This window comes from Paroedura picta, chromosome 3 (genome assembly GCF_049243985.1).
Source record: "Paroedura picta isolate Pp20150507F chromosome 3, Ppicta_v3.0, whole genome shotgun sequence".
Lineage (NCBI taxonomy): Eukaryota > Metazoa > Chordata > Lepidosauria > Squamata > Gekkonidae > Paroedura > Paroedura picta.
In genome coordinates this window covers 7,165,166-7,191,977 of record NC_135371.1, presented here as the reverse complement: position 1 = coordinate 7,191,977, position 26,812 = coordinate 7,165,166, and the positions used below count along the sequence as shown (strand labels likewise).

The 26,812-nt window shown below is 49.2% G+C and overlaps 1 protein-coding gene across 1 annotated transcript in view; it reads left to right on the top strand.

Moving 5' to 3' along the window:
* LOC143834201 (complement C4-B-like) overlaps positions 1-26,812 on the top strand; it is a 53,879-nt gene that overhangs the window by 19,878 nt on the left and 7,189 nt on the right. Inside the window, exons 11-35 of the mRNA XM_077330797.1 lie at positions 809-979; positions 1,801-1,980; positions 2,777-2,959; positions 4,289-4,444; positions 6,059-6,185; positions 6,298-6,369; positions 7,661-7,849; positions 9,111-9,222; positions 9,818-9,888; positions 11,964-12,103; positions 12,722-12,931; positions 14,216-14,267; positions 15,911-15,997; positions 16,092-16,295; positions 16,604-16,679; positions 17,374-17,530; positions 17,678-17,818; positions 19,512-19,683; positions 20,417-20,592; positions 21,176-21,334; positions 21,531-21,590; positions 23,584-23,677; positions 24,627-24,810; positions 25,022-25,112; positions 26,315-26,389. Coding sequence (XP_077186912.1) covers positions 809-979; positions 1,801-1,980; positions 2,777-2,959; positions 4,289-4,444; positions 6,059-6,185; positions 6,298-6,369; positions 7,661-7,849; positions 9,111-9,222; positions 9,818-9,888; positions 11,964-12,103; positions 12,722-12,931; positions 14,216-14,267; positions 15,911-15,997; positions 16,092-16,295; positions 16,604-16,679; positions 17,374-17,530; positions 17,678-17,818; positions 19,512-19,683; positions 20,417-20,592; positions 21,176-21,334; positions 21,531-21,590; positions 23,584-23,677; positions 24,627-24,810; positions 25,022-25,112; positions 26,315-26,389 — 3,339 coding nt within the window. The remainder of the gene's footprint in view (positions 1-808; positions 980-1,800; positions 1,981-2,776; positions 2,960-4,288; positions 4,445-6,058; positions 6,186-6,297; positions 6,370-7,660; positions 7,850-9,110; positions 9,223-9,817; positions 9,889-11,963; positions 12,104-12,721; positions 12,932-14,215; positions 14,268-15,910; positions 15,998-16,091; positions 16,296-16,603; positions 16,680-17,373; positions 17,531-17,677; positions 17,819-19,511; positions 19,684-20,416; positions 20,593-21,175; positions 21,335-21,530; positions 21,591-23,583; positions 23,678-24,626; positions 24,811-25,021; positions 25,113-26,314; positions 26,390-26,812) is intronic.

The following is a 26,812-nucleotide window of genomic DNA, read 5'->3' as shown; positions in this document are numbered from 1 at the left end:
TCCAACCACACGTTTGCAACCAGAAGGCGGCCTCCGTGCAGAAATGGTCCAATTCTTCTTCTTGCCCATCTTGTTTTCCCGCAACTGCACCTCCTAGCCACTGGAGGTCACTGTTCCACTAAACGAATTCTCAAATGTAGAATACAAATTTCTGAATATACAGGCACAGTCTAAATTTTTACAGAAAAGGGAAATGGGGATGAAGCAGGGGGAGTATTTCTCAGTTCGAATAGAGCATCAAGCTAGACTGTGTAAAAGGACGCTCTCTCGAGGTACAAAGGCTTGCTTTGAAAAATTAAATATTTAAACCGAGGCGTGTCTTAAACCTGTGTACTGTTTGAGGCTCATGGAAGCTTTGGAGAACAGGGAAGGACTCAAGATGTGGTATTTGTCGAGGTGGAATTCAGCACAGTTGAAGACGTTTTTTTATACCCCTCTTTTGGTACCAAAAGGAGTCCCAAAATGGCTTACGAACTTCTTTCCCTTCCTCTCCCCACAGCAGACACCCTGTGAGGTAGGTGGGGCTGAGAGAGCTCTGAGAGAACTCTGTGAGAACAGCCCTAAGAGATCTGTGACTGGACCTGTGACTATTTGCCATGGAAGGTTTTCCCATCTCTGAATTCCAGGACAAGCATGGTCTTAGATATCTGGCATTACAGACTGCTGTTCAAGTCACAGAAGCAGGGCAGGATGGTTTGCGCACTGTCACACACTGTCCCTTGCGCTTGCCTACTTGTTGTGTGCATCTTTGTGTGCTTATGCATATGTATCCGACACTCCTTCCTAAACCTCTCTCCCCCTCCGCCAGGCGACTGTTTCATTCTCAGACGGCTCACCCGCCTCCCGCCTTCCAGTCCGTTTCTCCACCCTGATCACTGGGGGGGCATCTCCTGAAGCAGCTCAAGTAGACACTGACAACCGTGGGCTTGCGAAATACAGGATCAACATCCCCGCTGGAGCAAAAACAGCCACTTTCACGGTATAAGGATCCTTCCTGTACTGGAAGTGGGAAGAGGGCAGATTTGTACGCTCAAGGGAGTGGGAGAAAGAGGAAGAATGGATCATGGGAGGAAGGGAGGAGGTTCACAAGCTATAGAGCTGGGATCTCTCATCTTGTGTAACCTGAGGGTATGTTTGGAATTTGTGAAACAAGTAGTGTGTGCCACCACAAAATGGCTGCCACGGCAGGAGTGACCAAACTATAAAATGGCTGTCATGGCAGGGGTGACCAAACCACAAAATGGTTGCCATGGCAGGAGTGACCAAACCACAAAATGGCTGCCATGTGACAAACCACAAAATGGCTGCCATGGCAGGAGTGACCAAACCAGGAGTAACCAAGCCACAAAATGTCTACCATGGCAGGACATACCCAACCACAAAATGGCTGCCATGGCAGCAGTAACCAAATCACAAAATGGCTTCCATGGTAGAAGTGATCATAACACAAAATGGCTGCCATAGCAGGAGTAACCAAATCACAAAATGGCTGCGATAGTAGAAGTGACCAAACCACAAAATGGCTGCCATGGCAGGAGTGGCCAAACCACAAAATGGCTGCCATGGCAGGAGTGACCAAACCACAACATGGCTGCCATACAAGCTGAAGTCAGTTACGAAATGTTGGAAGGTTACTGGCCAAGCATTGTCTTATGACCGAGGCAGCCATCTCTAAATGGGTGTTCCCTACAGATGCTAAATCTTGTCTCTCAGGCTCCGAGTTATCAAACAGAGACCAGCTTATCAGATCGCCATAGGGATTGCCAAGGGAACGACATGTCTCTTTGTTGCCCCATTCAGATCACAGCGGGGACAGAGTCTCCGGCCCAAGCCACACTGACGGCCACCGCCATGAATTCCCCGAGGGGCAGATACTTGATCATCGACAGCCCCGGGCTCCAAGATTTGAACCCCGGAGAGACCCTCAATCTGGGGCTGAAGCATGTTGGACCAGATGACTTCTCTCACTTCCACTACTTGGTAAATCCTTTTGATCTATCCTTGGCCTGTTTTATTTGTTTAAAAGGTTTATACCCCAATTTTCCTGGTGGCTCGAGACGACTTAGGAATCTTAACGCTACAACAGCAAAGTTTAAAGCCCAAGAAAATAGAACCCTGAATGACCCCCGCTAAAAGTTATCTGGGGTTTGTACCCCATTACAAACCATGGCCAATGAAATGGCCTTGCAGTGCCTCCTAGAACGTTCTGAAGGTGATGCACGCTGCTATCTCCTCAGGGGGCACGTCCCACAAGTTGGGAGGTCTAATGGAGGAGGCCTGGAGTCCGGTTGAGGACGAGCAGGTTGTCCTTAAGAGAGAACGCAGCTGATAGGCAGCAGCCTGAGGATCCCCGTTGACCATTGCTTCTAACCCACCCTACCCTGAAGGCTCAGGGCAGGTAACAACATAATAGTAAAATAACACCAATTGATATTTTAAAACATTCTATATCCACATTAGTTAAAACCCCCTCTGATTTCCCAGTGGGATCGGTATTGAAGTCAAGTGGTGAAGGTTTGACTGATGTTCCAGGCAGGAAGGGCAGAATTCTTGTGAGATTTCTGGCCTCAGCCACAGGCCTGGGGGGAACCCCAAACATGACCCGGTGCTTGCACAGGGGATACCTTTACCTTTACCTTTAGGTCACAACCAGCACCTGACACACACTCTCCCTCTCACAGACACACACACTCATTCAAAAATAAGATTCATGTTGTACAGCTTGGACTGCAGCACATTCTTAACCTGCTGTCGTGAATTGTCCTTTTGCCTCCAGGTCCTGAGCAAAGGTGACATTGTCTCTGCCAGCAGCGTGGCCCGTGGCTCTTTTACGGTGGTCCCGATCCACATCACGGCCCAGCTGATGCCAGCGTTCCGGTTTGTGGCCTTTTACCGCCTGGGGGACGAAGTCGTGGCAAACTCCATCTGGGTGGACGTTGTTGACACCTGCGAAGGGAAGGTAAACAGTCCTGGAAATACATTTGTTTCCAAAAAGAAAAGTCTTTCCCAGAATCCACTGCTGGAGACTCCAGAATTGATTTGGATGCTATATATTTATAACTTATTTAACTGAAACTCATTATTATTTATTTATTATTATTTAATTCGCCGAGACAGGTTAATGCCATGAACAGGATGAGACCTAACCAAAAATAGCTTAACCAAGTCAGCCTTGATGAAGCAGAGGAAATGACTGCAAAAAAACTTTGTTTTCAGTTTTGTCAACTTCCTATTTCTTTTGTTCCTGAACCTTTAAAAGATTAATTTCCTGTGTTTGCAGCGGTGTTTCATGCAAGATTATATAATTTGCAGATGAACTTCCTGGTCTGACTCGTTTTGAAAACAAACCCATTCACTCAGTTCTAAAGCTTCCCATTCATTGGTTCTGTTTTGCCACATGACACCTTGGAATTCATCAAAAACATTTAGTTGCAGTAACAAGCAGAGTAGCGTTCTTAGCCGATAACCTTTCGCCAGAACTGTAGCCCTCAAGGCGTAAGATGGCCATATCTGGCAGTTTGCCTGCAAATTATCTAATGTTCATATTTGTGTACCTCCGAAGTATATTTAAATAGAGCTGGACATTGCCACATATAACATATGGCATCATTATCTTGGATTTTGTACTGTCACATGAAAATCATAGATAATTGTTTATCTTTATACATGTTTATGTTATCAGTCTGTTTACATTTTCTTGGTGCTTGGTGTCTTGGTGACTTAAAGCAGCTCTGGGGAGGGACTGCAGCCAGGGAAGCCTCACTGGGTAAATGAAGGCTCGCCGGTGCGTTGATCTCCGCTCGCTCCGAGAAAAAAAAATGGCGATCGCTTCGCTGGAAGATCAGAGGAGAGAGCCAGGGGGAGGGACTTTGCAGAAACCGCAACAATGGTAACACAGAGAACTTTCCCGCTAGTGTTGCAGATTCGTTGCAAGAGTGTAGCGCTTTCCGGAGGGTGAATCCACTTTTTGGGATTTCCCTGAAAGCGCTACAACAAAGCGCTTTTTGCGGATCGGTTTCAGGAGTGTTGCAGATTGTCAACGACGTTGTGCATAACAGCAAATCAGTAGCGATTTCAATTTGCAACCATTGTGCAATTTTGAACGAGTGCGGAATGGCCCTGAGTGTGGGTGGGGAACAGGGAGTTAGATTGCTGGCCCCTGATGAGATGCCACTTCCAGGGTGGCCAGATAGAACTTCACTGCATTGTCAAAGGTTGAAAAAGGCTGCTGTGGAGACTCGCAGCCCTAATCTCAGGTCACGCCTCATGGTGTCTCTCTGGTCTGCAGCTGCGTCTCAGCATCCCGGAAAAAACCAACCAGATGCGACCCCAGGATATTCTGAGGCTCACCATCACCACCGACGAGAGATCTTCCGTCTCGCTCGCTGCTGTGGACACGGCTGTCTACGCCCTCAACCGGAAGAATCGCCTCACTCAGGGCAAGGTACGGCTGAGCCCCTCCCCCCCCAGATGGGTCTCCATGTTAGTTTGTGACCCAGCATGCAGGAGTGGTTAAGAACAGGTGAAGACCCGTCAGCCATAATTAAGCAGAAGAAGAAAAGTCTCAAGCTGGCAATGGCAAAGGGATTTCATCCAATGCTCAAAACAATTTCACAATGTTCAAAACAATTTCATCCCAGGTATAGTACGTTTTGTCACTGCTGTAGCGTAATTGCCCATTGTGATATTAATATTAGTAAAAAACGTAAAGGTAAAGGTCTCCCCTGTGCAAGCACCAGGTCATGTCTGACCCTTGGGGTGACGCCCTCCAGCGTTTTCATGGCAGACTCAATCCGGGGTGGTTTGCCAGTGCCTTCCCCAGTCATTACCGTTTACCCCCCAGCAAGCTGGGTACTCATTTTACCGACCTCGGAAGGATGGAAGGCTGAGTCAACCCTGAGCCGGCTGCTGGGATTGAACTCCCAGCTTCATGGTTACAGCTTCCGACAGCATGTTGGCTGCCTTACCACCCTGCGCCACAAGAGGCTCACTAATATTAGTAGACCCCTACAAATTCGGAAGAGCCTCTTGTGGTGCAGAGTGGTAAGGCAGCTGTCTGAAAGCTTTGCCCATAAGGCTGGGAGTTCAATCCCAGCAGCCGGCTCAAGGTTGACTCAGCCTTCCATCCTTCCGAGGTCGGTAAAATGAGTACCCAGCTTGCTTGCTGGGGGGTAAACGGTAATGACTGGGGAAGGCACTGGCAAACCACCCTGTATTGAGTCTGCCATGAAAACGCTAGAGGGCGTCACCCCAAGGGTCAGACATGACTCGGTGCTTGCACAGGGGATACCTTTACCTTTACCTTACAAATTCGGATAGTATGTGACCAATTTGGGATTGAACTACATAAACCAAGACATTATCAGAGACTAAAACGTCACTGATGAAGATATCAAAAACAGATTAAACCTAGGATGAAATTGTTTTGAACATTGGAATAAATTGCTTTGCCCATCGCCAGCCTGAGACTTTTTACTTCTGCGTAGCGGTTTAAGAGCGGCAGCCTCTAATCTGGAGAGCTAGGTTTGATCCCCCGCTCTTCCTCCACATGCAGCCAGCAGAGAGAACTTCGGCTAGTCACAGTTCTCTTCAGATCTGTCCTTCCAAAGCAGCTCTCTTAGAGCTCTCTCAGTCCTACCTACTTCATAGGGTGTCTGCTCTGGGGAAAGGAAGGGAAGGGTGTTTGTAGGCTGCTTTGGGACTCCTTTGGATTGTGGAAAGTGGGGTATAAATCCCCCCAGCTCTTCTTCATTATGGGGCAGCAAAAGAAAAGAGAATCCAGTACTGTTCTAGCACTATTCCTGCAAAATCTGTATTATGGGGTTGGGGGAAAACACTTGGACTGCACATTTGTTTGTTTGTTTGTTTGTTTGTTTGTTTGTTTGTTTGTTTGTGGGTGGGTGGGTATTTATCCAAATGCATGCCGGCTCCATGTCCTAAAACTAGAGCCAGGTCCCTATATTTTCGGTAAACGTTCTATTTTTCCACCCATCCATTCAAACTCATCATCCCATCCTTTCCCTGCCTACTTCCTCTCCGCCTTTCTTCTTGCAACCAGGTCTTCCAGGCCATGGGCAGCTATGATCTGGGCTGCACAGCTGGCAGTGGGAAAGACTCCCTCAGTGTCTTCTCTGATGCCGGACTCTCCCTCCGCGCAGGCACCCTGAACAGCCCGCTCCGAGAAGGTGAATCGCCAGGGCCGTAATAGAAGGGGGGCAGTCGGGGAACGTGAGCCATGGGCAATTTTTGTCTCATCCGGGTCTCGCTATCCCTCCGTGTTCTTTCTCACTCCCACAGCCCACGGGTGCAACGCAGGGCCTTCCCGGAAGAAACGGTCACTGCAGATCCAAGTCCAACTCCAGGAGAGGCGTGAGTGACGGGAGGGGGAAGGAGAACGTTTTTTGGGGCGGATGGGGCAAAAATCAGCATTTGCATACGTCATCATCATTATTACTACTACTATTATTATTACTACTACTATTATTATTATTCTACTACTATTATTATTGATGTTCTTGATATTATAATTATTGTTGATAATATTGATATTATTATTAGTATTACTACTACTATTGATATTATTATTATTATTATTATTATTATTATTATTAAAATTTAAATTTATTGCCCGCCAATCTCTGCAAAGCCGGCTCGTGGCACGTTACAAGATAAAATAACCTCCCCCCCCAAAAAAACAAGAGTTAATAAAATACAATCCAATAAGAACACGACAGCAAACTAACCAGCTCCCCCCCCCCCCACTGGAGACCAGGGGAAAACAGCTGGCCACCACTGATGGAACATGATGGAATACCTTCTCTCCTTTTTTTTTTTTGGAGGGGGGGCACAGATCTTCTTTTCGCCCTGGCCTCAACCATAGACCTGGTGGAAGAGCTCCATTTTGCAGTCCTAGCAAGAAGCCGAAAGCTCCTGCAGGGCTCGTAGCTCCTCCAAGTAGGGGGAGGTAGGGGCCAGGACGGAAAAGGCCCTGCAGGTATACATCATACCAGGCTCCATCTCCCGCATTCCAGCATGTCATTTCACCTTTTTTTTCAAAGTGTGGTACCCATGGGTGCTGTGGTGACCACCAATACCCTTCCTCATACTCAACAAGTGTTTTAAAAAGTAGGCGGGGCTTTTGCCCAGCCAGCCTTCTGATAAGCAGTGTGCATGCAAGATCATATTTTAAAACATTTGTTTTAAAAGGCATCCTGCTATTCATTTATTTATTTAGATTTAGATTTATATACCGCCGCTCTCAAATGTCTTGCAGCGGTTTACAAGATCAATAAAATACAATAAAATCCCCTAAAATACCCCATGAATACAAAAACATGGTAATAATAACAACAACATACACAGAGCACCTGCTAAAACTTACAGTTGGAGTTACAAATGACCTCACTCTCTAACACTATGTGGCTGGCTCCGCCTCCTGCAGCAGCCATTTTGTAATTGTGCGTACCACCCTTAAGTCAGAATTCAAAAGGCGCTCACAGGCCAGAAGGGGTCAGGGGAGCCCTGGCCTAGAAGAATCAGCCTAAACTTGTGTAAAGCAGAGCACAAAATACCAGCATCCTTTCTTCTGATCGACCTGCTCCTCTTCGGAGAGGTGTCCACTCACCTTTCTGTCTTCTCTCCCAACCTTTCCTCTCCCCAGTTTCCAATTATTCAAACTCCAGGTTCCAGAGCTGCTGTCGGGACGGCATGGTGCTGATCCCCATGCCCTTAACGTGTGAGCAGCGAGCCAAACGCATCGAGGGAGACTGCCGTGACGCTTTCCTTGACTGTTGCCGATATGCAGCCGAACTGCGACGCAAATCTGGGGGTGCCCGTGGCCTTGCCCGGAGTGAGTAGAGAGCCTGAAACCAGTAAAAGAGAAGAGGAAATTTGTTTTTACATTCCACTTTTCTCTACTTTAAGGAGTCTCAAAGAGGCTTCCCGTTGCCTTTCCTTCCTCTCCCCACAGCAGACACCTTGTGAGGTATATGGGGCTGAGAGAGTTGTGAGAGAACTGTGACTGGCCCAAGGTCACCCAGCAGGCTTCATGTAGAGGGAGGAGTGGGGGAACCCAGTTCTCCAGAGTAGAGAATGCCACTCTTAACCATAGCGTTATGCTGTTTCTCAAGAAGAAGAGGAGGTTTTCCTACCCTGCTTTTCTGTACCCCGAGGATTCTCAAAGTGACTTACAATAACCCTTCCCCTCTCCACAACAGGTACCTTAGAGACCGTTTCCACACTGGAGGCTCTACATTGGGCTGCAAGCTGGAGTTTGAGCCGGGGCAGGTTGCCCTGTCTTTTCCTGCTCCTGCTGGGGGACAGTTTGGCCCAGTGCTCCTTGTCCACCCCAGATTTTTGCTCCTGTACGGCAGCCGGGGCTGCGAAGTTCCCAGTGCGGAAACGGTCCTTGTGAGGTCAATGGGCCTGATAGAGTTCTGAGAGAGCCAACATGCGCTGGCAGGGGCTCATGGGAATTGTAGTCCATGGACATCTGGAGAGCCACAGTTTGGTCACCCCTGGTCTAGGGCATTGTGGCCTGCTGAGATCTTTCCCCTCCCAGAACCCCCTCCTCCACAGGCACCACCCCTCAGCCAGAGCTGTCAGCCCTGATCAGGGGGAGGTGAACTTACCTCACAGGATGGTTGTGAGGAGAAAAGGGATGGGGGGAAAGAGAGTTATTATTATTATATCATTTATCACCCTGTGTCACGTTCTGAGCAATAAAACAAAATCGGAAGGCGCCTTTAAAGACTCACAATCTTTATTTCCACATGAGCCTTCCCGAGTCACAGCCTGATACCACACTGAGGAATGTTCATTGGGCAGGTTGTTTGGGTGTGTGTGTGTGTGTGTGTGGGAGGGAGGGAGTAGAGTCGAGGGTGTGAATTACGGTAAGAGACTTTCAAGTATAAATGTCAGTGTATGGGGGAAGCACTGATGTGTCCTGAACTCTTTGGAAGGAAAACAAAATGTGCAGAAATGTGGCTCTATCCTGCATATTCTTTGGGGTGTGATAGATGGTGAATCTTTATACGCAAAGGTTAGGTGCTTGGAAGACTTGAGGGACGTGTCGTCATTCCCTCAACATGGGACCTCCTCTCTCCTTGTAGCTCAAGGCCTAGAGGAAGAAGAGGATTTTTTCGATGATGAATTCGTTCAAGTCCGGAGCTTCTTCCCTGAGAGCTGGCTGTGGAAAACATACACTGTGGACACAACGCAGACGTGAGTGGACGATAGGACTTTCGATAGTGTCCTCTCCCTTCTGTGCATGGGTTGATGGTAGACATGCTCCAGTGATCAGATTCTGGACTTTGGGTGACATTAGATCGGGAGGCTGAGCAGCAAAGCAGATTTCATGAATCCCTGGGCCCAGATCCTAATGGGGAAACTTTCCCCCATCAGCCAGGCATCCAAATAGCAGAGCAAACCCTACACCAGGGGTACATTCCAGCAGGGGTTTATGGGAATTGTAGTCTGTGGGCATCTGGAGGGCCACAGTTTCAGGTTCAAGGCTTTGGTACTGACCTTCAAGCCCTTACACGGTCTGGGACCCACATATCTACGAGGCTGCCTGTCACTCTATGGCCCCTACAGGGCCTTGTGCACTGCGGGTTCCAACTTATTGGTCATTCCTGGCCCCAAAGAGGCTTGCCTGTCCTCAACTAGGGCTAGGGCCTTTTCGGTCCTGGCCCCTACTTAGGTGGATCCTAAGACAAAAATGAGAACCCAGAGGTTCCCCATTGCTTTCCTGTGTGCTCCCCTGCCCCAATGGCTGCTCATTTTCACTGGTAAACAAGGTCATATTTGTCTCCCACAGAGAAAAGTTGCTGCTTCCTGACTCCATCACCACCTGGGAGATCCAGGCAGTAAGCATGTCAGCTGGCAAAGGTAAACAGGACACTGACATGGAAGCAAATTCACAAAAAACGCTTTCTTATAACAGTCCTTCACCTTCCTCGTAGCCACGGATTCCTGCCCATATTTTGGAACATCTATCTCTTCCTTTAGTAACCTGTAGAAAAGGTTTGAGGCCATTGCTACCATCAGGACCTACAAAGTTTTATTCCGGTCGTAAGCTTTTATGTGCATCCTTCTTCAAGCACTGATTCAAGGTTCTGCAGGGCCTGTAAAGTGGTGCTATTCCGTCAGGCTTACAGTGGAGGCCAGAGCAAACAAACAAAATCAGAGGACCTCCCCCTCCTCCAGAATACAGCCCCCCCCCCAGGGTATTTTGGCATAGATGGCCTAATGGCATAGTAGTAAGGACAAGTAGTAAGACATAGTGGTAAGTAGTAAAGTCTAGAGGTGATATAAAGGAGCACTCAGAGGCACTGTCTTGCTAGCAAAATAGCCCATTGTAATTGAAAATTACAATGGGCACTAGCCTTCTTTTCCCCCACCCCAGGCAGGCCTGCTGAGGGGCCATGGTGGGCCTTCTCAGGGTAAGGGGAACGCTGACAGAGACTTGCCTCCTCCCTCCCCTCTGCTCCGGGCAAGCTTGCCAAGGCCTAGAGAGGCTGCAGTGGGCCTTTTTGAGCCCAGGGGTAATGCTGGCGGGTGTCATGGCCTTCCTCGCAACCCCACACGCCAGTGAAGCCTGGGCTCACCTCCCTTCCCTTCCATGCCACAGTCTTGGCGGCGGCTCCAGGCCAGAGTACTCAGGCAGCAGTCCCAGGCCAGAGTGCTCCTGGTCCAATTTGTTGGGGGCGGGTGCAAGCAGGGCCAGCCCAATCAGAACACACACAGCTTTGCTGTGCACATCCTGATTGGCCCGTAACATTCCAGGGACCGTAGGTAGACGCCAGTCTGGCTCCGCCCAGGAGGGCTCTGCGCAAATATTTATACAGCTGAGTGTTAAAGATTAGAATTTTATATTTCCAGTGAATTTGAACCAAGCCTCTTTAGGGAGGGACGGTTTATAAATCTAATAAATGAGAAGAATCTGATTCAAGTTGATTGTTGATATCCATGATATCCGTGGAATTATTTCAACAATGATCTTGTTTAATCTCCAAAGCCACAAGTCGTCAGATCATTGTTATCTCTGTACTGACAGAAGTCTATCAGGGGTTTTCCACGGGTCGTAAAAGAAGTTGTTGGTTTTTCTCTAACCGGTGATGAAAATTCAGCCGTTCCTGCCCATTCTCTCATTTTCATCAACGTTCTTTTTAAATGTGACTGAACATTCAGAGCTGAAAAGCAGCCTGAAGTCGCGCAATCCATTCTGCTTGCTTTGATTCTCTTCAACACTTTCATTCTGCCTTTTGTCACAGAGAGCAGGACCCAGGATGGCTTGTGCACACTCTAAACAAACAAGGCAATAAACAGCATTAAGCATTTCACGTGACAAATCAGCAGCTCCGTCACCCAGCCTGCTGTGGTGTGTCTCTCAAGGTTTTCAGGAGGAGGAGCTTCGCAGCACCTTCCAATTGATCTTTCAAACTGGGCAACGTCAGGTCTTCTTCATGCAAAGCAGATGCTCTTCCACTGAGCCATGGCCTCCCTGCCCCCAACAGGGTCCTGTTCCAAGTCCCAATTGAATAGATGGCGGCCAACAGTAGGCAAAAAGCCTTCGCACTACGTGGGCAGAGTGAGTTAATCTTACTGAGGTCCTGATTCAAGTGGGTCGCCGTGTTGGTCTGAAGTAGGACAACAAAAATAGAATCCAGTAGCACCAACAAAGATTTATTCAAGGCGTGAGCTTTCGAGTGCATGCGCTCGAAAGCTCACACCTTGAATAAATCTTTGCTGGTCTTAAAGGTGCTACTGGATTCTATTTTTGTTTTACTGATGTCCTGCCACTGATCTTGGTGGCTTTCAGGCCAATTCTGAAAGTTCAGGACTCCAGCTTTTTTAGGCCCATCCAAATAGGAGAGACAGCGTTCCAGCCATCTAGCCGCCCCCCCCCCTTCTCCCTCTCCCATCTTCCTTTCGCCCATGCTCATTTGGACTTACCTCTTCAGGGATCTGTGTCTCAGAACCGCTCCATATCAAGGTCTTCCAAGAGTTCCACATCTCGCTGAGGCTGCCGTACGCGGTGAAGCGCTTTGAGCAGATAGAGCTGCGTCCCGTTCTGTACAATTACCTGCCTGACCCGATCAAGGTAAGAGAAAACCATGGGGCACTTCCCCCTCGGGATGGCCCTTCACTTGGTTTGCAGTCCCCCAGCCATATTGGACAGGACGGAATTGCTTTCCTCTTTAGAAGAAGAAGAAGAAGAGTCGGTTTATATGCCGCTTTTCACTACCTGAAGGAGTCTTGAAACGGCCTCGTTGCCTTCCCTTTCCTCTCCCCACAACAGACATCCTGGGAGATGGGTGAGGCTGAGGGAGGCCTGATATTCCTGCTCGGTCAGAACAGTTTTTTCAGTGCCGTGGGGAGCCCAAGGTCACCCAGCTGGCTGCATGTGGGGGAGCGCAGAATCGAACCTGGCATGCCAGATTAGAAGTCCGCACTCCTAACTACTACACCAAACTGGCTCTTTATTAGCTTCTAGTGCACAAACTCAAAAGATGGACCTCATTCTGCTAACACTTGTGCTACACAAGTTCTCGAAGATCAGCGGTTTCTAACAGGGTTTGAGAGAGAGGCTTCACTTCCCGTGAAGGGTTGCCTTCATAGGGTAGAACTGTCTCCTGTCCAGTGAATGAGCAAAATGTATTAAAGGTAACAATGCTAAATTCAATCTTTAAAAGTAACGAATAATCCTTTCCCCTTGTAGGCCTTAGTCTATCTGGAGCCTGCTGAGGGTATCTGCTCTCCGGCCACGGTGGGCCCAGCAAGGAAGCAGCAGGTGGAGGTGCCGGGGAATTCGGCAGTCCCCGTTCCGTTTGTTCTGGTGCCCATGGGAGTCACCAACATCCCCATCACGGTCGTTGCCCATGGCGGCTGGGGGGCTGGGGACAAGGTGACGAAGGTGCTACAGGTTGAGGTGAGGCTTTTCCACTACACCAGATGTTTCTCCGCCCCCGAGCAGAGCAGTTTTCAGCAAAGTTCTTCATGTGGGTTTACCAAGAAAGTGCTAGCTACCAATGGGAGCCTTTTGGGGGCGGGAAGTAGGGGCCCTGCAGGAAGCTGGGGGCAATAGGTTCAGGATGGAGCTTTCAGCGTTCCGCAGGGCCTGCAAGATGGAGCTCTTCCGCCAGGCTTATGGTTGAGGTTGACACATTAAGGAAGATATAGAATAACCCTCTTAGGTTATTCTATCCGCGGTGTAATACCCTGTGTCCTCCTCCGGAGGTTATAGAGGGTGGGGCTTAGTGTTATTTCCGCCTGGTATACCTCGGATCAGTGTGGATTATGTTGTATTTATTATATTTTAGGGGTGATTTTATGTGTGATTTTATGTATATTGTAACTCACCACGAGCCTTCATGGGAGTGGCGGGCTAGAAATGTAATAAATAAATAAAAATTTAAAAAAAATTAAAAATTAAAAATTAAAAAATCAAAAAATTTAAAACATTTAAAAAATTTAAAAAATTTAAAACATTTAAAACATTTAAAAATTTTAAAAAATTAAAATTTTAAAATTTTAAAATTGTAAAAATTTAAAAAATTTAAAAAATTAAAAATTAAAAATTAAAAAATATCACTTCCACTTTGTCTCAGGAAGTGACATCACAACCTGCCAGAAATTCATCTGTCTATGATGGACGAATTCCTAGAGCGGCGTGATGTCATTTCCAGATACAACCCAGAAGCAATGCCTTTGCTGGAGCGAAGAGGCCTGGTTGGGCCTACAGCCTGACCATCCCTGGGAAAACAGGAATCTTAAGCAGTGCAAAATGAACACGTCGGTTCCGTGCACAAAGTGACTTAGAACTCACTAATACATTGGCACCCCACGTGTTTCACTGTGTATTCATGTGCCAACAATGTGTTTGTGCGTGTACGACCGGCTGTTTCTTGTCCTTTGGTTTGGATTTTAGTATCATCACACTTTTTCTCCCAAATGCTCCGATGGCGTGTGCACTGGGATGCTCCAGTATTGTCTTGACAAGCCTTTTGTGAATTCTGTTGTGAATCTTGACAGTTCTGTTGTCAATCAGATTGGGCTACCAGAATTACTAGCCCAGCTCCCACCCCCAAGCCAAGGATTCAAAGCCAGCTCTCCCTCATCCCAGACCTCACTCTCTACCAGTTCACACAGTGGTGGCTGTCAGATTGTCCATGAGACACACACCCACCTGCTCCGTCTGTTTTTCCATTGGCAGAGAGAGGGTGCTGTTGAGCTGGAAGAATACACCATCCCCCTGGACATCACAGGTAGGAAAAAACAGCAGAGGCCAAAGAAATGGAAGAAGAATGCCTGCGGGTGGGGGGTGAGGGGGAGGGATGGGGAATGCAGTTTGAATGCACAGGGTTTTTAACCTTTAAATCTTGTTCCCTTAGCCTTTTAAAATTCAGAAGGAATTTAGATGGTATTTTATGGGGGTTTTATGCTTTTACTATGTTGTGAGCTACCATGAGCCAGCTTGTCTGCGAGTGGCAGGGTAAAAATCTAATTATAAACAAAAAAACAAGTAAATAAATACAATTAAAAATAAACCAATTGAGGGCCCAAGGGCTTGTTAATTTTTTTGAGGAACTGGGTCTAGATTCTCCTAAGTCTTCTGCTATCCCATTCATACACTATTTTTCTGAGCTGAAATGGTTAGGAGTGGGAAGTCATTGAGTTGATTTCTAGGCTACCCCTCTCCAAAATGGTCTTGGGGTGGCTCCAAATATGGGCAAAATACACACACACACACACATATATCCCGCTCTCACACACACATGCACACACTCTCTCTCTCTCTCTCTCTCACACACACACACACACACACACACACAATTTCAGCTCAGGAAAATGGCATGAGAGAGGGGGAAACAGGAGGCCTTCCTGCTCTGTGTGACCATCCTATTCAGGCTCCTAGGGGCTTTAAAAATTTCTTTCCCCACAGCTACTCTGTAACTGGGGAGAAAGTATGTTGACAGGAAGCAGTTTCTGTGGGCAGCAAGGATCGGATCCGTAGTAATGGGCTTAAACGGTACACGTAGAACGGTTCCGGCTAGATGTTAGGGGAGAAAATGTCTACAGTCAGAGTAGTTCAGCAGTGGAATGGGCTGCCTAAGGAGGTGGCGAGCTCCCCCTCCCTGGCAGACTTTAAGCAGTGGCTGGACGGATATGTATTCTGGATTCTTTGTTGGCAGAGGCTCATGGGAATTGTTGTCCATGGACCACTGGAAAGCCCCCCTGCTGTTTGCTCTGTGAAGTAGTCCACAAAACCCTCACAAAACCCCATTAAAACACTCCGCACATAAGCCTTACAATGGCCCATTCTGCACACACAGGATAATGTACTTTCAATGTGCTTTGTTTGCTGGATTTTCCTGTGCGGAACAGGAAAATCTACTTTAAAGTGCATTGAAAGTGAATTATCTATTGTGTGCAGAATAGGCCAATAAGATAATGGATTTAAATTGTCTTGAGTCTGCTTTTATCTGCTGTTTTTATTTCCCGGGTCCCTGGCTTGGCAGCCGCGGTTTTCTTTATGCGTTGTTTTGTTTTACTTCTTCTGCCAGAAGTTGTCTCTATGAAGACGCCAGCCATTGCTTTAGCTGAATTGGCTCTATGGGATGGGGGAGGGAAGAATTGAGGGTGGGACAGCTGGTCAGTGTTGGCAGGCTACCGAACACCTATTTTATCTATTTTTGCAATCTTTTTTTCTTTTTCTTATCCTCTTCCCCTTCCCCCCTATCTTTTAACAGTCTGCCCCAGTTGCCTTGTTAAATTACCAATTTACCTTTGCATGTGTGTCAATCAAGCCACAGTGCTTCTCCCAAGCATAGGGAATCCAGTAAGGCTTACTGGGTGGAATACCAAGACGGTCCAAACCGTTTCTCTTCCTTTTCTGTTTCTGGGATAGACGGAACCAAATCTGTGGAGATCCCCGGAGACTTGCCCTCCAATGCCATTCCTGATGGGGATTTCAAGATGAACGTTCGACTGACAGGTGGGAAAGCACATCGAAGGGCCCCCACACTCTCATTTTCACATTGAGGTTCAGTAACACTAAACTGCCGAACGGCGTGTTTGCTTTGACGCAGGGTCTTTGCCAGCCGACACTCTGGAGAGCTCCCTGTCGCCCGAAGGCCTGTCCTCGCTGCTGCGAGTTCCACGGGGATGCGGTGAACAAACCATGCTCCTGATGGCGCCGGGGGTCTACGCCATGTACTACCTGGACCAAACGGAGCAATGGCTGAAGCTCAAACCAGAGAGCAAAGAAAAAGCAGTGGAGAATCTTCGCACAGGTGGGGTGCATTCTGGGGCACACGAGGAAGACACTCTAGGGTCGCCAACTTGTTGCCTGGGGGTGCCGCGGTGTCTGCCAACACCTTCTCAGGCACTCACCAATGGGGACATTCTAGAACTCTTTGCATTTTTCCCAGCATTCATTTCACCAAAATAAGTTCCCAGTTCATCCATTTACTGATGAGTCCCTTATGATAAATGTTGCCTGAAAAAAAAAAACACACACACACGTGTGCCCTTGCAATCAAAACGTTTCTGAAAAGGATTGGTGTTTTGGAGAGGGACTTACCTGCCTTTCGTGTCACAGGCTACGAGCGAATCCTCACTTTCCGGAAGTCGGATGGGTCGTACGGAGCGTGGATCAAAACCCCAAGTAGTACCTGGTGAGACTCAGCGCTGGAGTGGGGCCTGTGTGGGCCTTTTGGGGATGTGGGGAGGCAGTTATCCCATTGGCCATAGCATCTAGGATCCTGCACTGAGGGAAAAAAGAATTCTAGATTTCTCGAACAGAAGTGGACAGTGGAAGAAAACGGCCAGTGCTTATGCAGAAATTATTTACTTTACGCTCTGCTCTTCTTCCCGAGACGAATGAGAACTGAAGCACAATAAAATCAGAGTCCATGGGCACCTTTAAGACCAACAAAGATTTATTCAAGGCGTGAGCTTTTGAGTGCAAGCACTCTTCCTCGGACACTTACACTCAAAAGCTCACGCCTTGGTCCTAAAGGTGCAACATGCATAGCGTAAGACAGCGAACAAAGTGCAAGAACATTCGGTTGGCTCGTTTGTGTTGGCAGGATTTAAATTGTGTGTTCCTGCCCACCTTAGTTTTAGCTTGATTCGGGAAGTCTTAACAATCCCTGTTGGGAATGCTTGGCTAGGCTAAGGACAGCCTTGCTCACAGCAGCAACCTCCCCTTCTAGGGTGGACGCTATGGCATCCTAGCCTACTGAGGTGCCCCCCCCGTCCCCAAACACTGCCCTCCACAGGCTCCACCCCCCCAAATTTCCAGATATTCCCAAACCACCGATCAGAGCGAGGGTTCTGATGCCACATCTGCAACCACCCGCTTTGCAGGCTGACGGCTTTTGTGGTGAAAGTTCTGTCCCTGAGCCGCGGGTACCACTCTGTGGACAAGGCCAAGATCCGTGAGTCGGTACAGTGGCTGCTGAGGAAGCAACAGTCCGATGGCTCCTTCGTTGACTCAAACCCCGTCTACCACCGGGAGATGCAGGTGAGCCCCGAGCAGCCATCTTTCTCGTCTCCCGTTGGCAGCTCTCTGCTCCCCAAAGCAAAACTTTGCTAGGCTAAGATGGGAGTCTATAAGTTGCAGTTCATTGTTGCCCTGATTGCTGTGTCCCTTCCTGTTTTCCTTCCCTAGGGTGGCGTCGGTGGCCTTAAAGGGGGAGTTTCGCTCACCGCATTCGTCACCATTGCCCTTCAAGAGGCCTTGGTCATGTATGAGGGAGAGGAGACAGACCCAGAGAAGCAAACAGAGAAGCAGGAGCAGCTCAAACAAGTGGTATGCGGGAAGGGAAGCAGGGATAGAGGCAGGGAAAAGGGGGGCGGAGAGAGGCAGGGAAAAGGGGGTACAGGGGGGGGTCATACAGAGAGAGAGGAAAGGAATACAGGGGCATACAGAGAGGGGGGGGGAAAGGGGATACAGTGGGGTTGTACAGAGTGGGGAAAGGGGGAACATTGTGGGCATAGAGAGAGGGGGGAAAGGGTACAGAGGGGGTGTACAGACAGAGAGGGGAAAGGAGGTATAGGGGAGCATAGAGAGAGGGAAAGGGGGTACCGAGGGGTGTACAGACAGAGAGGGGAAAGGAGGTATAGGGGAGCATAGAGAGAGGGAAAGGGGGTACCGAGGGGTGTACAGAGAGAGGGGAAAGGGGGTACATTGTGGGTGTAGAGAGAGGGGGGAAAGGGTACAGAGGGGGTGTACAGACAGAGAGGGGGGAAAGGAGGTATAGGGGAGCATGGAGAGAGGGAAAGGAGGTATGGGGGAGCATAGAAAGAGGGAAAGGGGGGTACCAAGGGGTATACAGAGAGAGGGGAAAGGGGGTACATTGTGGGCATAGAGAGAGGGGGGAAAGGGTACAGAGGGGGTGTACAGACAGAGAGGGGGGAAAGGAGGTATAGGGGAGCATGGAGAGAGGGAAAGGAGGTATAGGGGAGCATAGAGAGAGGGAAAGGGGGGTACCAAGGGGTATACAGAGAGAGGGGAAAGGGGGTACATTGTGGGCATAGAGAGAGGGGGGAAAGGGTACAGAGGGGGTGTACAGACAGAGAGGGGGGAAAGGAGGTATAGGGGAGCATGGAGAGAGGGAAAGGAGGTATAGGGGAGCATGGAGAGAGGGAAAGGGGGGTACCAAGGGGTATACAGAGAGAGGGGAAAGGGGGTACATTGTGGGTGTAGAGAGAGGGGGGAAAGGGTACAGAGGGGGTGTACAGACAGAGAGGGGGGAAAGGAGGTATAGGGGAGCATGGAGAGAGGGAAAGGAGGTATAGGGGAGCATAGAGAGAGGGAAAGGGGGGTACCAAGGGGTATACAGAGAGAGGGGAAAGGGGGTACATTGTGGGCATAGAGAGAGGGGGGAAAGGGTACAGAGGGGGTGTACAGACAGAGAGGGGAAAGGAGGTATAGGGGAGCATAGAGAGAGGGAAAGGGGGTACCGAGGGGTGTACAGAGAGAGGGGAAAGGGGGTACATTGTGGGTGTAGAGAGAGGGGGGAAAGGGTACAGAGGGGGTGTACAGACAGAGAGGGGGGAAAGGAGGTATAGGGGAGCATGGAGAGAGGGAAAGGAGGTATAGGGGAGCATAGAGAGAGGGAAAGGGGGTACCGAGGGGTGTACAGAGAGAGGGGAAAGGGTATATTGTGGGTGTAGAGAGAGGGAAAGGGGTACAGAGGGAGGCGTACAAATAGAGAGGGGAAATGGAGTAGAGAGAGGTCCATCCTGAACCTATTGACCATCAGCTTCATTGGATGAAAAATGTGATTCCTTCCTCTGAAACAAACGACAGCTATTCTCTTAGCTGTCATTGTCTGGCTTATCTCATCCACATAAGGACCAAGGAAACAAGGAGAGGGAGGTAGCCAGCTCTTGACTGAGGACCTTGCCATCTGTGAGTCAGCCCTTGAGCAACAGGAGGTGGCAAGAAGTGCCGTCGTGGTCTTTCTCCTCAGCCCCGACTGTGTTGACTTCTCTTTCAGAAACTTGGCCTGTTCCAAGCCACCTCCTTCCTGGCCCGCTCGCTGGATGATCCTGCTCTGGGCCCCTATCCCGTGGCCATCTCCAGTTACGCCCTGTCGATCGCTTCGCACAACAAGTCCGCCGTTGCTTTTGCCGGTGCCCTCCTGAAGACACTCGCCACGCAGGATCCAAGTATGGCCCTTCGGTGTCCGTTTCGGCTGCCGACCGAACTCCGCCTACCGCATCTGCCCCTCGCGATGAAAGCTCTCCTTCCTTCTGCCTGTGGAAAGGCGGGGCTTCATAAGCCCCACCCCCAGGAAGGAATTGAAGGCAGATCTACAGTGGGATACGGCCAGATAGGGTGGCCAGCTCTGGGTTGGGAAATGCCGGAAGATTTTGGGGGTCTGTTGTGGGGAGAGGGCATGGAAGGCGATTGTAAGCCGCTTTGAGCCTCCTTCAGTTAGAGAAAAGCGGCATATAAGAACCAACTCTTCTTCTTCTTCTTCTTCTTCTGCATAGTTGTCATACCAAAGCTCCTATGGGTAGCACCCAAGTGGTGCCTCTTCCCCTAGCAGCAAAAAGGAGCATTTTCCAGAGCCTAGAGGAATTAAATGCTCTGTTGACTTTGAGGCAAAGCTACCATCTTGGGTGTTTTTTTTGACCGAACACAAAGAGGTCATCTTGGCACATTTTGCTCCTATTCACCCTGACTGTCCTCCTCCTCCTCCTCCTCCTCTTCCTTTCTACCCCCCAGAGAGTTACAGGGTCTTCCTTGGCCAAATTGCCCAATGACTCTCTTCAATCTGGATCCAGCCATGTTCCTCTGACTGGAATTGAAGTCCAGCTCCTCAGCACCTACCTCTGGTGGTTCATGGTATTGCTCCGACCCTAAAGCAGGAAATGAAGTCCTGTTCTCTCCCTCCAGACAACACGGAAACACACTGGGCAGTGGGCGGCCAAGGGGCCTCAGCCATCTCCGTGGAGGCCACAGCCTACGCACTGCTCTTCCTGGTGAAGCAAAAGGACACCGCGACCGCTGGAAAAGTTTCTAAATGGCTGACGGAGCAGAGGAATTATGGGGGAGGCTTCAAATCAACACAGGTACCAGAATGTTTTGCCTTTCGCAGAAGAGGTATCAGAGTGCAGCGTGAAGGAAGGAAATAGGCATACGAACGTAAGAGAAGCCATGTTGGGTCAGTTCAGTGGCCCCTCCAGTCCAACACTCTGTGTCACCCAGTGGCCAAAACCCAGGGGGCCTCAGGAGGTCCACCAGTGGGACCAGTTTGGTCTGGATTTGCAGTCAGAAAGGGGGATTATCCTAAATCGTGACCACAGGGCTCTTTCTAGGAGGTGGGCTTGAACTGCAAACTTTCAGCCTGAGGGTCGGGCCTAGAGCTGGGCAGAAGATCAGCCAGTGGAGAAAGAAGACTTTCTCAACTGATGGAAGCCTACCCTCCCTTTCTTGTTTGCCACTTTGTGCATTTTTAACTGCTTCGGGTCCTCATAGGGAAGAAAAGCAGTATATATTATATTAAAACCAGTTGGTTGAGTAGGTGGTGCAACCTGAGAGGCGGGTGAGTTAGCTCCCAGTAGAGGGCAGCTTCAGGTGTGCATGTGCGTTTGTGTTGGTCTTAAAGGTGCCATTGGACTCTAATGTCGTTGTGTTTGCGTGTGTTTCTTTCAGGACACTGTGATAGCCCTGGAAGCTCTGTCTCGGTACTGGGTCAGCACCTTTGATGATGAAGACAATGAACTGCAAGTGACCCTCACCGTCCCTGGGAGAAGCTTGCCGAAACGTATCTCCATTGGGAGGTCGGAAGACCCAATCCAGGAGGAGCTACAGGTAAAAGGTGCCCACTTGACCCTCAGTGTTCTGCAGAGGAGGCGTCCCACAGGGGTTGGGGTGGGGTGGGGGGAGCTCCTTTCTTTCATTCTCGGCCTCCCAAACCATCCAGCGTCATTGATTCAGGCCTCCAAAATGGATTCCAAAAATATCTCCCCAGATGCTCATTCTTTGTTATTTTTCCTCCCGCCTTCAGTTTTCCTTGGGAGATAACATCCGTGTCAAGGTGGAAGGGAAAGGAAAAGGGACGTTGACTGTGAGTATCTTCACGGCCTTTGAAAATGAATTTGGCAATATCTAAGTCGCTATGGGTTCCCCGTCACGTTGCGCTCCCAATCCCGCAAATTTAGCCAAGAAGAAGACCTGTTTCCTCATACCCCACTTTTCACTCCATGAAGGAGTGCTAAAGTTGCTTACAAACACCTTTCCCTTCCTCTCCTCACAACATACACCCCATGAGGTTGGCGGACCTGAGGGAGCTCTAACGGAACTGCTCGGTGAGAACAGCACTAAGAGAACTGTGACTAGACCAGACTTTCTCAGCCAGGGCTTCATGAAACTCTGGGATTTCTTGATGGACCTGGAAGGGTTTGTCAAATGGTTGGGAGTTAGTTAATGTTTCATGTTTTTATGAATTTGTTAAAGAAAAAATTCGGGTGATATGACCATATATGGCAGGGGTGGCCAAACTGTGGCTCTCCAGATGTCCATGAACTCCAGATGTCCATGAACTCCAGATGCCCATCAACATGTGCTGGTAGGGGGGTCATGGGAATTGCTATCCATGGACATCTGGAAAGCCAGTTTGGGCCCTGATATATGGTCATGTTGACCCACTTTCCCCCCTCCCCAAAGGGCCAGCAATAGATCTGGCTATTGAGTTCACTGAGAGAAGAAAACAGAAAAGGAGGGTTTGGGGGGGGGCATGGATGGACGGATGGACGGAAGGATTATACCCCTAATATTAAAAATGTATTTGCGGAACCTAAGCTTCTCAATGTGTTGTGTCATGACCTAAACCATTCTGAGCCTTTCAGAAGGGTACTATAAAAACTGAATGAATAAATAAATAATAAAACTTGGGTTATTTTAGCAGTGTAGCTTTAATAGTTATTGGCTTTTGAGAGCCAGCGTGTTGTCGTGGTTAAGACAAGCGGCCTCTCATCAGGACAGTCAGATTTGATTCCCCGCTCCTCCTCCACATGCAGCCAGCTGGGTGACCTGTCACAGTCCCTGTTAGAGCTGTTCTCACAGAGTAGTTCTTTCAGAGCTCTCTCAGCTTCGCCTACCTCACAGGGTGCCAGTTGCAGTGAGAGGACGGGAAGGCAATTGTAAGCTGCCTTGAAGCTTCTTTGGGTAGTGAAAAGCAGGGTATAAAAACCAACGCTGCCTGTTCATAAAAACCCGCTTGTGTTAGCAAAGTTAGAGCTGCTTTTGAGGGAAACTGTTTTCTTCCGTTTCTACACCTTTGTTGCGTTTCCGAATCTCTGTGGTGTGCTGTTTACTATCCATAGCACTTCCTATAGTGCCATTTCCCCACACACATGCCCCCTTTTTTGCTACATAATCTTCCGTGGATTGTTTTAAAAAACGTTCTATTGAGTACTATCCTAATGGAATCCTGGTATCTCAGTAGTGCTGCTGTAGCACTCAAGTGCTATACTGGTTTAGCACTATAGCGCTCATCTTAAAGGTAAAGGTATCCCCTGTGCAAGCACCGAGTCATGTCTGACCCTTGGGGGGACGCCCTCTAGCGTTTTCTTGGCAGACTCAATACGGGGTGGTTTGCCAGTGCCTTCCCCAGTCATTACCGTTTACCCCCCAGCAAGCTGGGTACTCATTTCACCGACCTCGGAAGGATGGAAGGCTGAGTCAACCTTGAGCCGGCTGCTGGGATTGAACTCCCAGCCTCATGGGCAAAGCTTTCAGACGGCTGCCATACCACTCTGCGCCACAAGAGGCTCTAAGCGCTCATCTTAGCATGTCAAAAAGACTGAGGAAGATCACCATTGGGGGAAAGGGTGGGAGAAAAGCAGCACTGCTTGAAATCTCCATAGCACTTCAGATACGACTCATTCATAGAAGGAAGTTTGCTGTATGAAACTCCAGTTTCTGCATCGCTTTACTTGAAAGACCAGCCAGCAACAAATAGCACCCAGTTTAGAATGGTAATGTCAAAAATCTTCCTTGTGGGGTATTTCTGCTGGGGCAGTGGATGGAATCTAATTTCTCTCCTTCAATTCCCTCAGGTCCTAAAGCAGTTTCACGTCATGGCTATGCAGAACACCTCCTGCCAAACCCTCGGCTTAAAGGTGGAGGTGAGCGGCTCGGTTCGCCGAGATGGTAAGTCAAAATTGAAACTCGAAATTTAATTTCATACAGCTGATCCTCCAAAACAGCCATTTTATCCAGGCGAACTCCTGGCAACCAACAGAAGACAGGAGGGGCTTACCTGGAGAAAGAGAAAGGCCCAGGCCTCACTGCCAGTGTCATACAGGAAATGACATCATCACACTAGTGCCGTCTAAGTGACACTCTTGCATTTGGGCAAAACCTCTATGATAAAACTAGCTTCTATCTGAATGCCTGGGTGTTGTAGATGTGATGATGTCACTTCCTGTGGGGCACCAGCAACGAGGCCTTACCCCAGGTTAGTCCCTCTGCCAGCCAGCTGATCAGCCAGAACAGGACCTGCTGGGAGGGACCCAGCCTCCCCTGAGTGGGGGGCATTTCTGGCAACACCCGGGGGGTCTGGAACTGATCTGTGTAGCCTAGAGATCAGTTGTAATTCTGGGAGCCCGATCTGGAGGTTGGCAAACTTAGAAGTTTAGCATCAAGGAGGCACCACAAAAAGGTTCATGATAAGTAAACTCACAGCTAAGGAACTGAAACCGTTAACAGAAATAGATCCAGGGGAGGCATCCACGGCTGAGGTGGTAATGTATTCAAGACTCAGGTATGCCAGAGAAGCCCAAATCCTGTTAAGGGGGAAAAGAGTAATTTGGGGGGAACTCCATGCGCCACCTGGAGGCTGGCAACCCTCAGAGCCACATGTGCAGATTCTTGCAACAGCTTGCCCGCAGTTGGCTCCAGCAAGCAGTTACCGACACACGGCATCTGCAAGACAGTGTTCATGAGAACAGCCACGTTGCCAGCCTCATTAGATCCCAGCCAGCCGCACTCCAGCCCGCTAAATCAAACAGATTCAAAACTGCCCAGCCAGAACTTACGTCTTCATCCTCTCCTCCCATTTCACGAGTCTCTGTCGTTTCTTCCTGCCCCTTTACCGCAGCAACGTTAAGCGAGTACTACTATGAGGACGAAGACTACGGGACTGAAGACTCGGGGCCTCCATCACTGCCTGCTGACCAGCCGCTCTCGCCTATCCAGGTGTTTGATGCCCGCCGACGCCGGAGGAGGGAAGTCAAAGGTCCTGACCAGCAGCGAAGAGATGTCACTTACAACCTCTGCATCTGGTATGTGCAACGGTTGCCCTGCCTTCAAATGACCAAGTGCTGGAGGCGGAACGTCACATAAAGTATGGACGACACCTAATAGAATACAAACAGGCTTTACCTGTTAGTCATACGGGGCAGAATACCGTGACCCAAATGGGATTGTAGTGCAGCCCGCCAGTCTATTTTCTACCTGTCCCAGGAATCTGAGTTTCCCCTCTTTTCTCCCCAGGAGGCAACCAGGGGCCCGCATCTCAGGCATGGTCATCGCGGACATCACCATGCTCAGTGGCTTCCAACCTGACCAGGATGACCTTGACAAGGTGGTGGGCAGGGACAAGGATGGGGGACTGGAGGACGGGGACATGTGGCCTGTGCTGCCCTTTTCTAAAAGGCTGTGATTCAGACTTCCCTCACTGCTCCTTCAGTAAAGAAAGAAACCCATTAAAATTGAAAATTTACCTCAGTGAGGATGGGGAAAATTAGGTGTGAGTTTTCAGCTTGAGGCCTTAACTTTTATGAGCCTACTGGCAGATCAGCTGCCTCACTTGGAGTCCTGTGTTCAGTTTTGGGCACCACAGTTGAAGAGGGATGTAGACAAAGTGGAGCATGTCCAGAGAAGGGCAACAAAGATGGTGAAGGGTTTGGAGACCAAGATGTATGAGGAAAGGTTGGGGGAGCTTGGTCTGTTTAGCCTGGAGAGGAGACGACTAAGAGGGGATCTGATAACCATCTTCAAGTATGGGATGGACCAGAACCAATGGGATGAAATTAACGCAAAATGAATTCCGCCTAAACATCCGGAAGAAGTTCCTGACAGTCAGAGCGGTTTCTCAGTGGAACAGGCTTCCTCGGGAGGTGGTGGGTTCTCCATCTTTGGAGATTTTTAAACAGAGGCTGGGTAGCCATCTGACAGAGAGGCTGATTCTGTGAAGGTTCAAGGGGATGGCAGGTTACAGTGGATGAGCAATAGGGTTGTGAGTGTCCTGCATAGTGCAGGGGGTTGGACTAGATGACCCAGGAGGTCCCTTCCAATTCTATGATTCTATGGATCTTCAGTGGCCAATCTACTGTCCAGGTGGGCAAGAGACCCATCTGGTCCCACCCACTATCTATAAACACTCGGTGGGTGCCAAGAAAGGTGACAATGGGACCCTTGTTCTAGTCTAGGGGTGGCTAAACTGTGCCTCTCCAGATGTCCATGGACTACAATTTCCTGAGACCCTGGGATGGGGGGCCAGGACCTGTCACAGATCAGAACTAAATTCAGTGTTGTACTAAAACAGGTTGTCTGTACCTCACCGGAATGGTCTATAAAAATGGAACAAACGAACGGAGGCAATTTGAAATTTAAACTGCTAGCGTGAAAACAGTTCAACTGCCAGTTACAGTTTTGTCACTGGAGGGAGAGGGGCAGTGGCTTTAGATTTGGTGGAGTGGGGGGGGGTTGAGTCTCCTTACTGGGGAAATATGCCGGTGTCGTTCATCTACTGATTTCTGTTCTTCCTCTCCCCCGCCCCCTCAGCTTCGAGATCTCGCCGATCAATACATCAGCCATTGGGAGATCCAAGGGCAACGGCTACTGCTGTATTTTGACACGGTGAGAGAAGATTGCTTGGAAAAGAAGGCTTTTCTTTAGTAAGGGCTTAGAAATAGCCCTGGCCTGGTCACCTAGGAACGAATAAGAATCTCCTCTAGGTCAGGGGTAGTCCACCTGTGGTCCTCCAGATGTTCATGGACTACAATTCCCATGAGCCCCTGCCAGCAAACGCTGGCAGGGGCTCATGGGAATTGTAGTCCATGAACATCTGGAGGACCACAGGTGGACTACCCCTGTTCTAGGTGACCAGGTCCGGCTAACTTGACCTCGGAAGTGAAGCAGGGCTGGGCCTGGAGTCCTTGGATGGGAGAAACGGAGGAAGTCCAGGGGCTTGATGTGGAGGCAGGCAATGGCAAAGAACCTCTGGGCACCTCTTGCCTTGAACAGCTTACGTGACTTAACAGGAGAACAAAGAGCCAACCA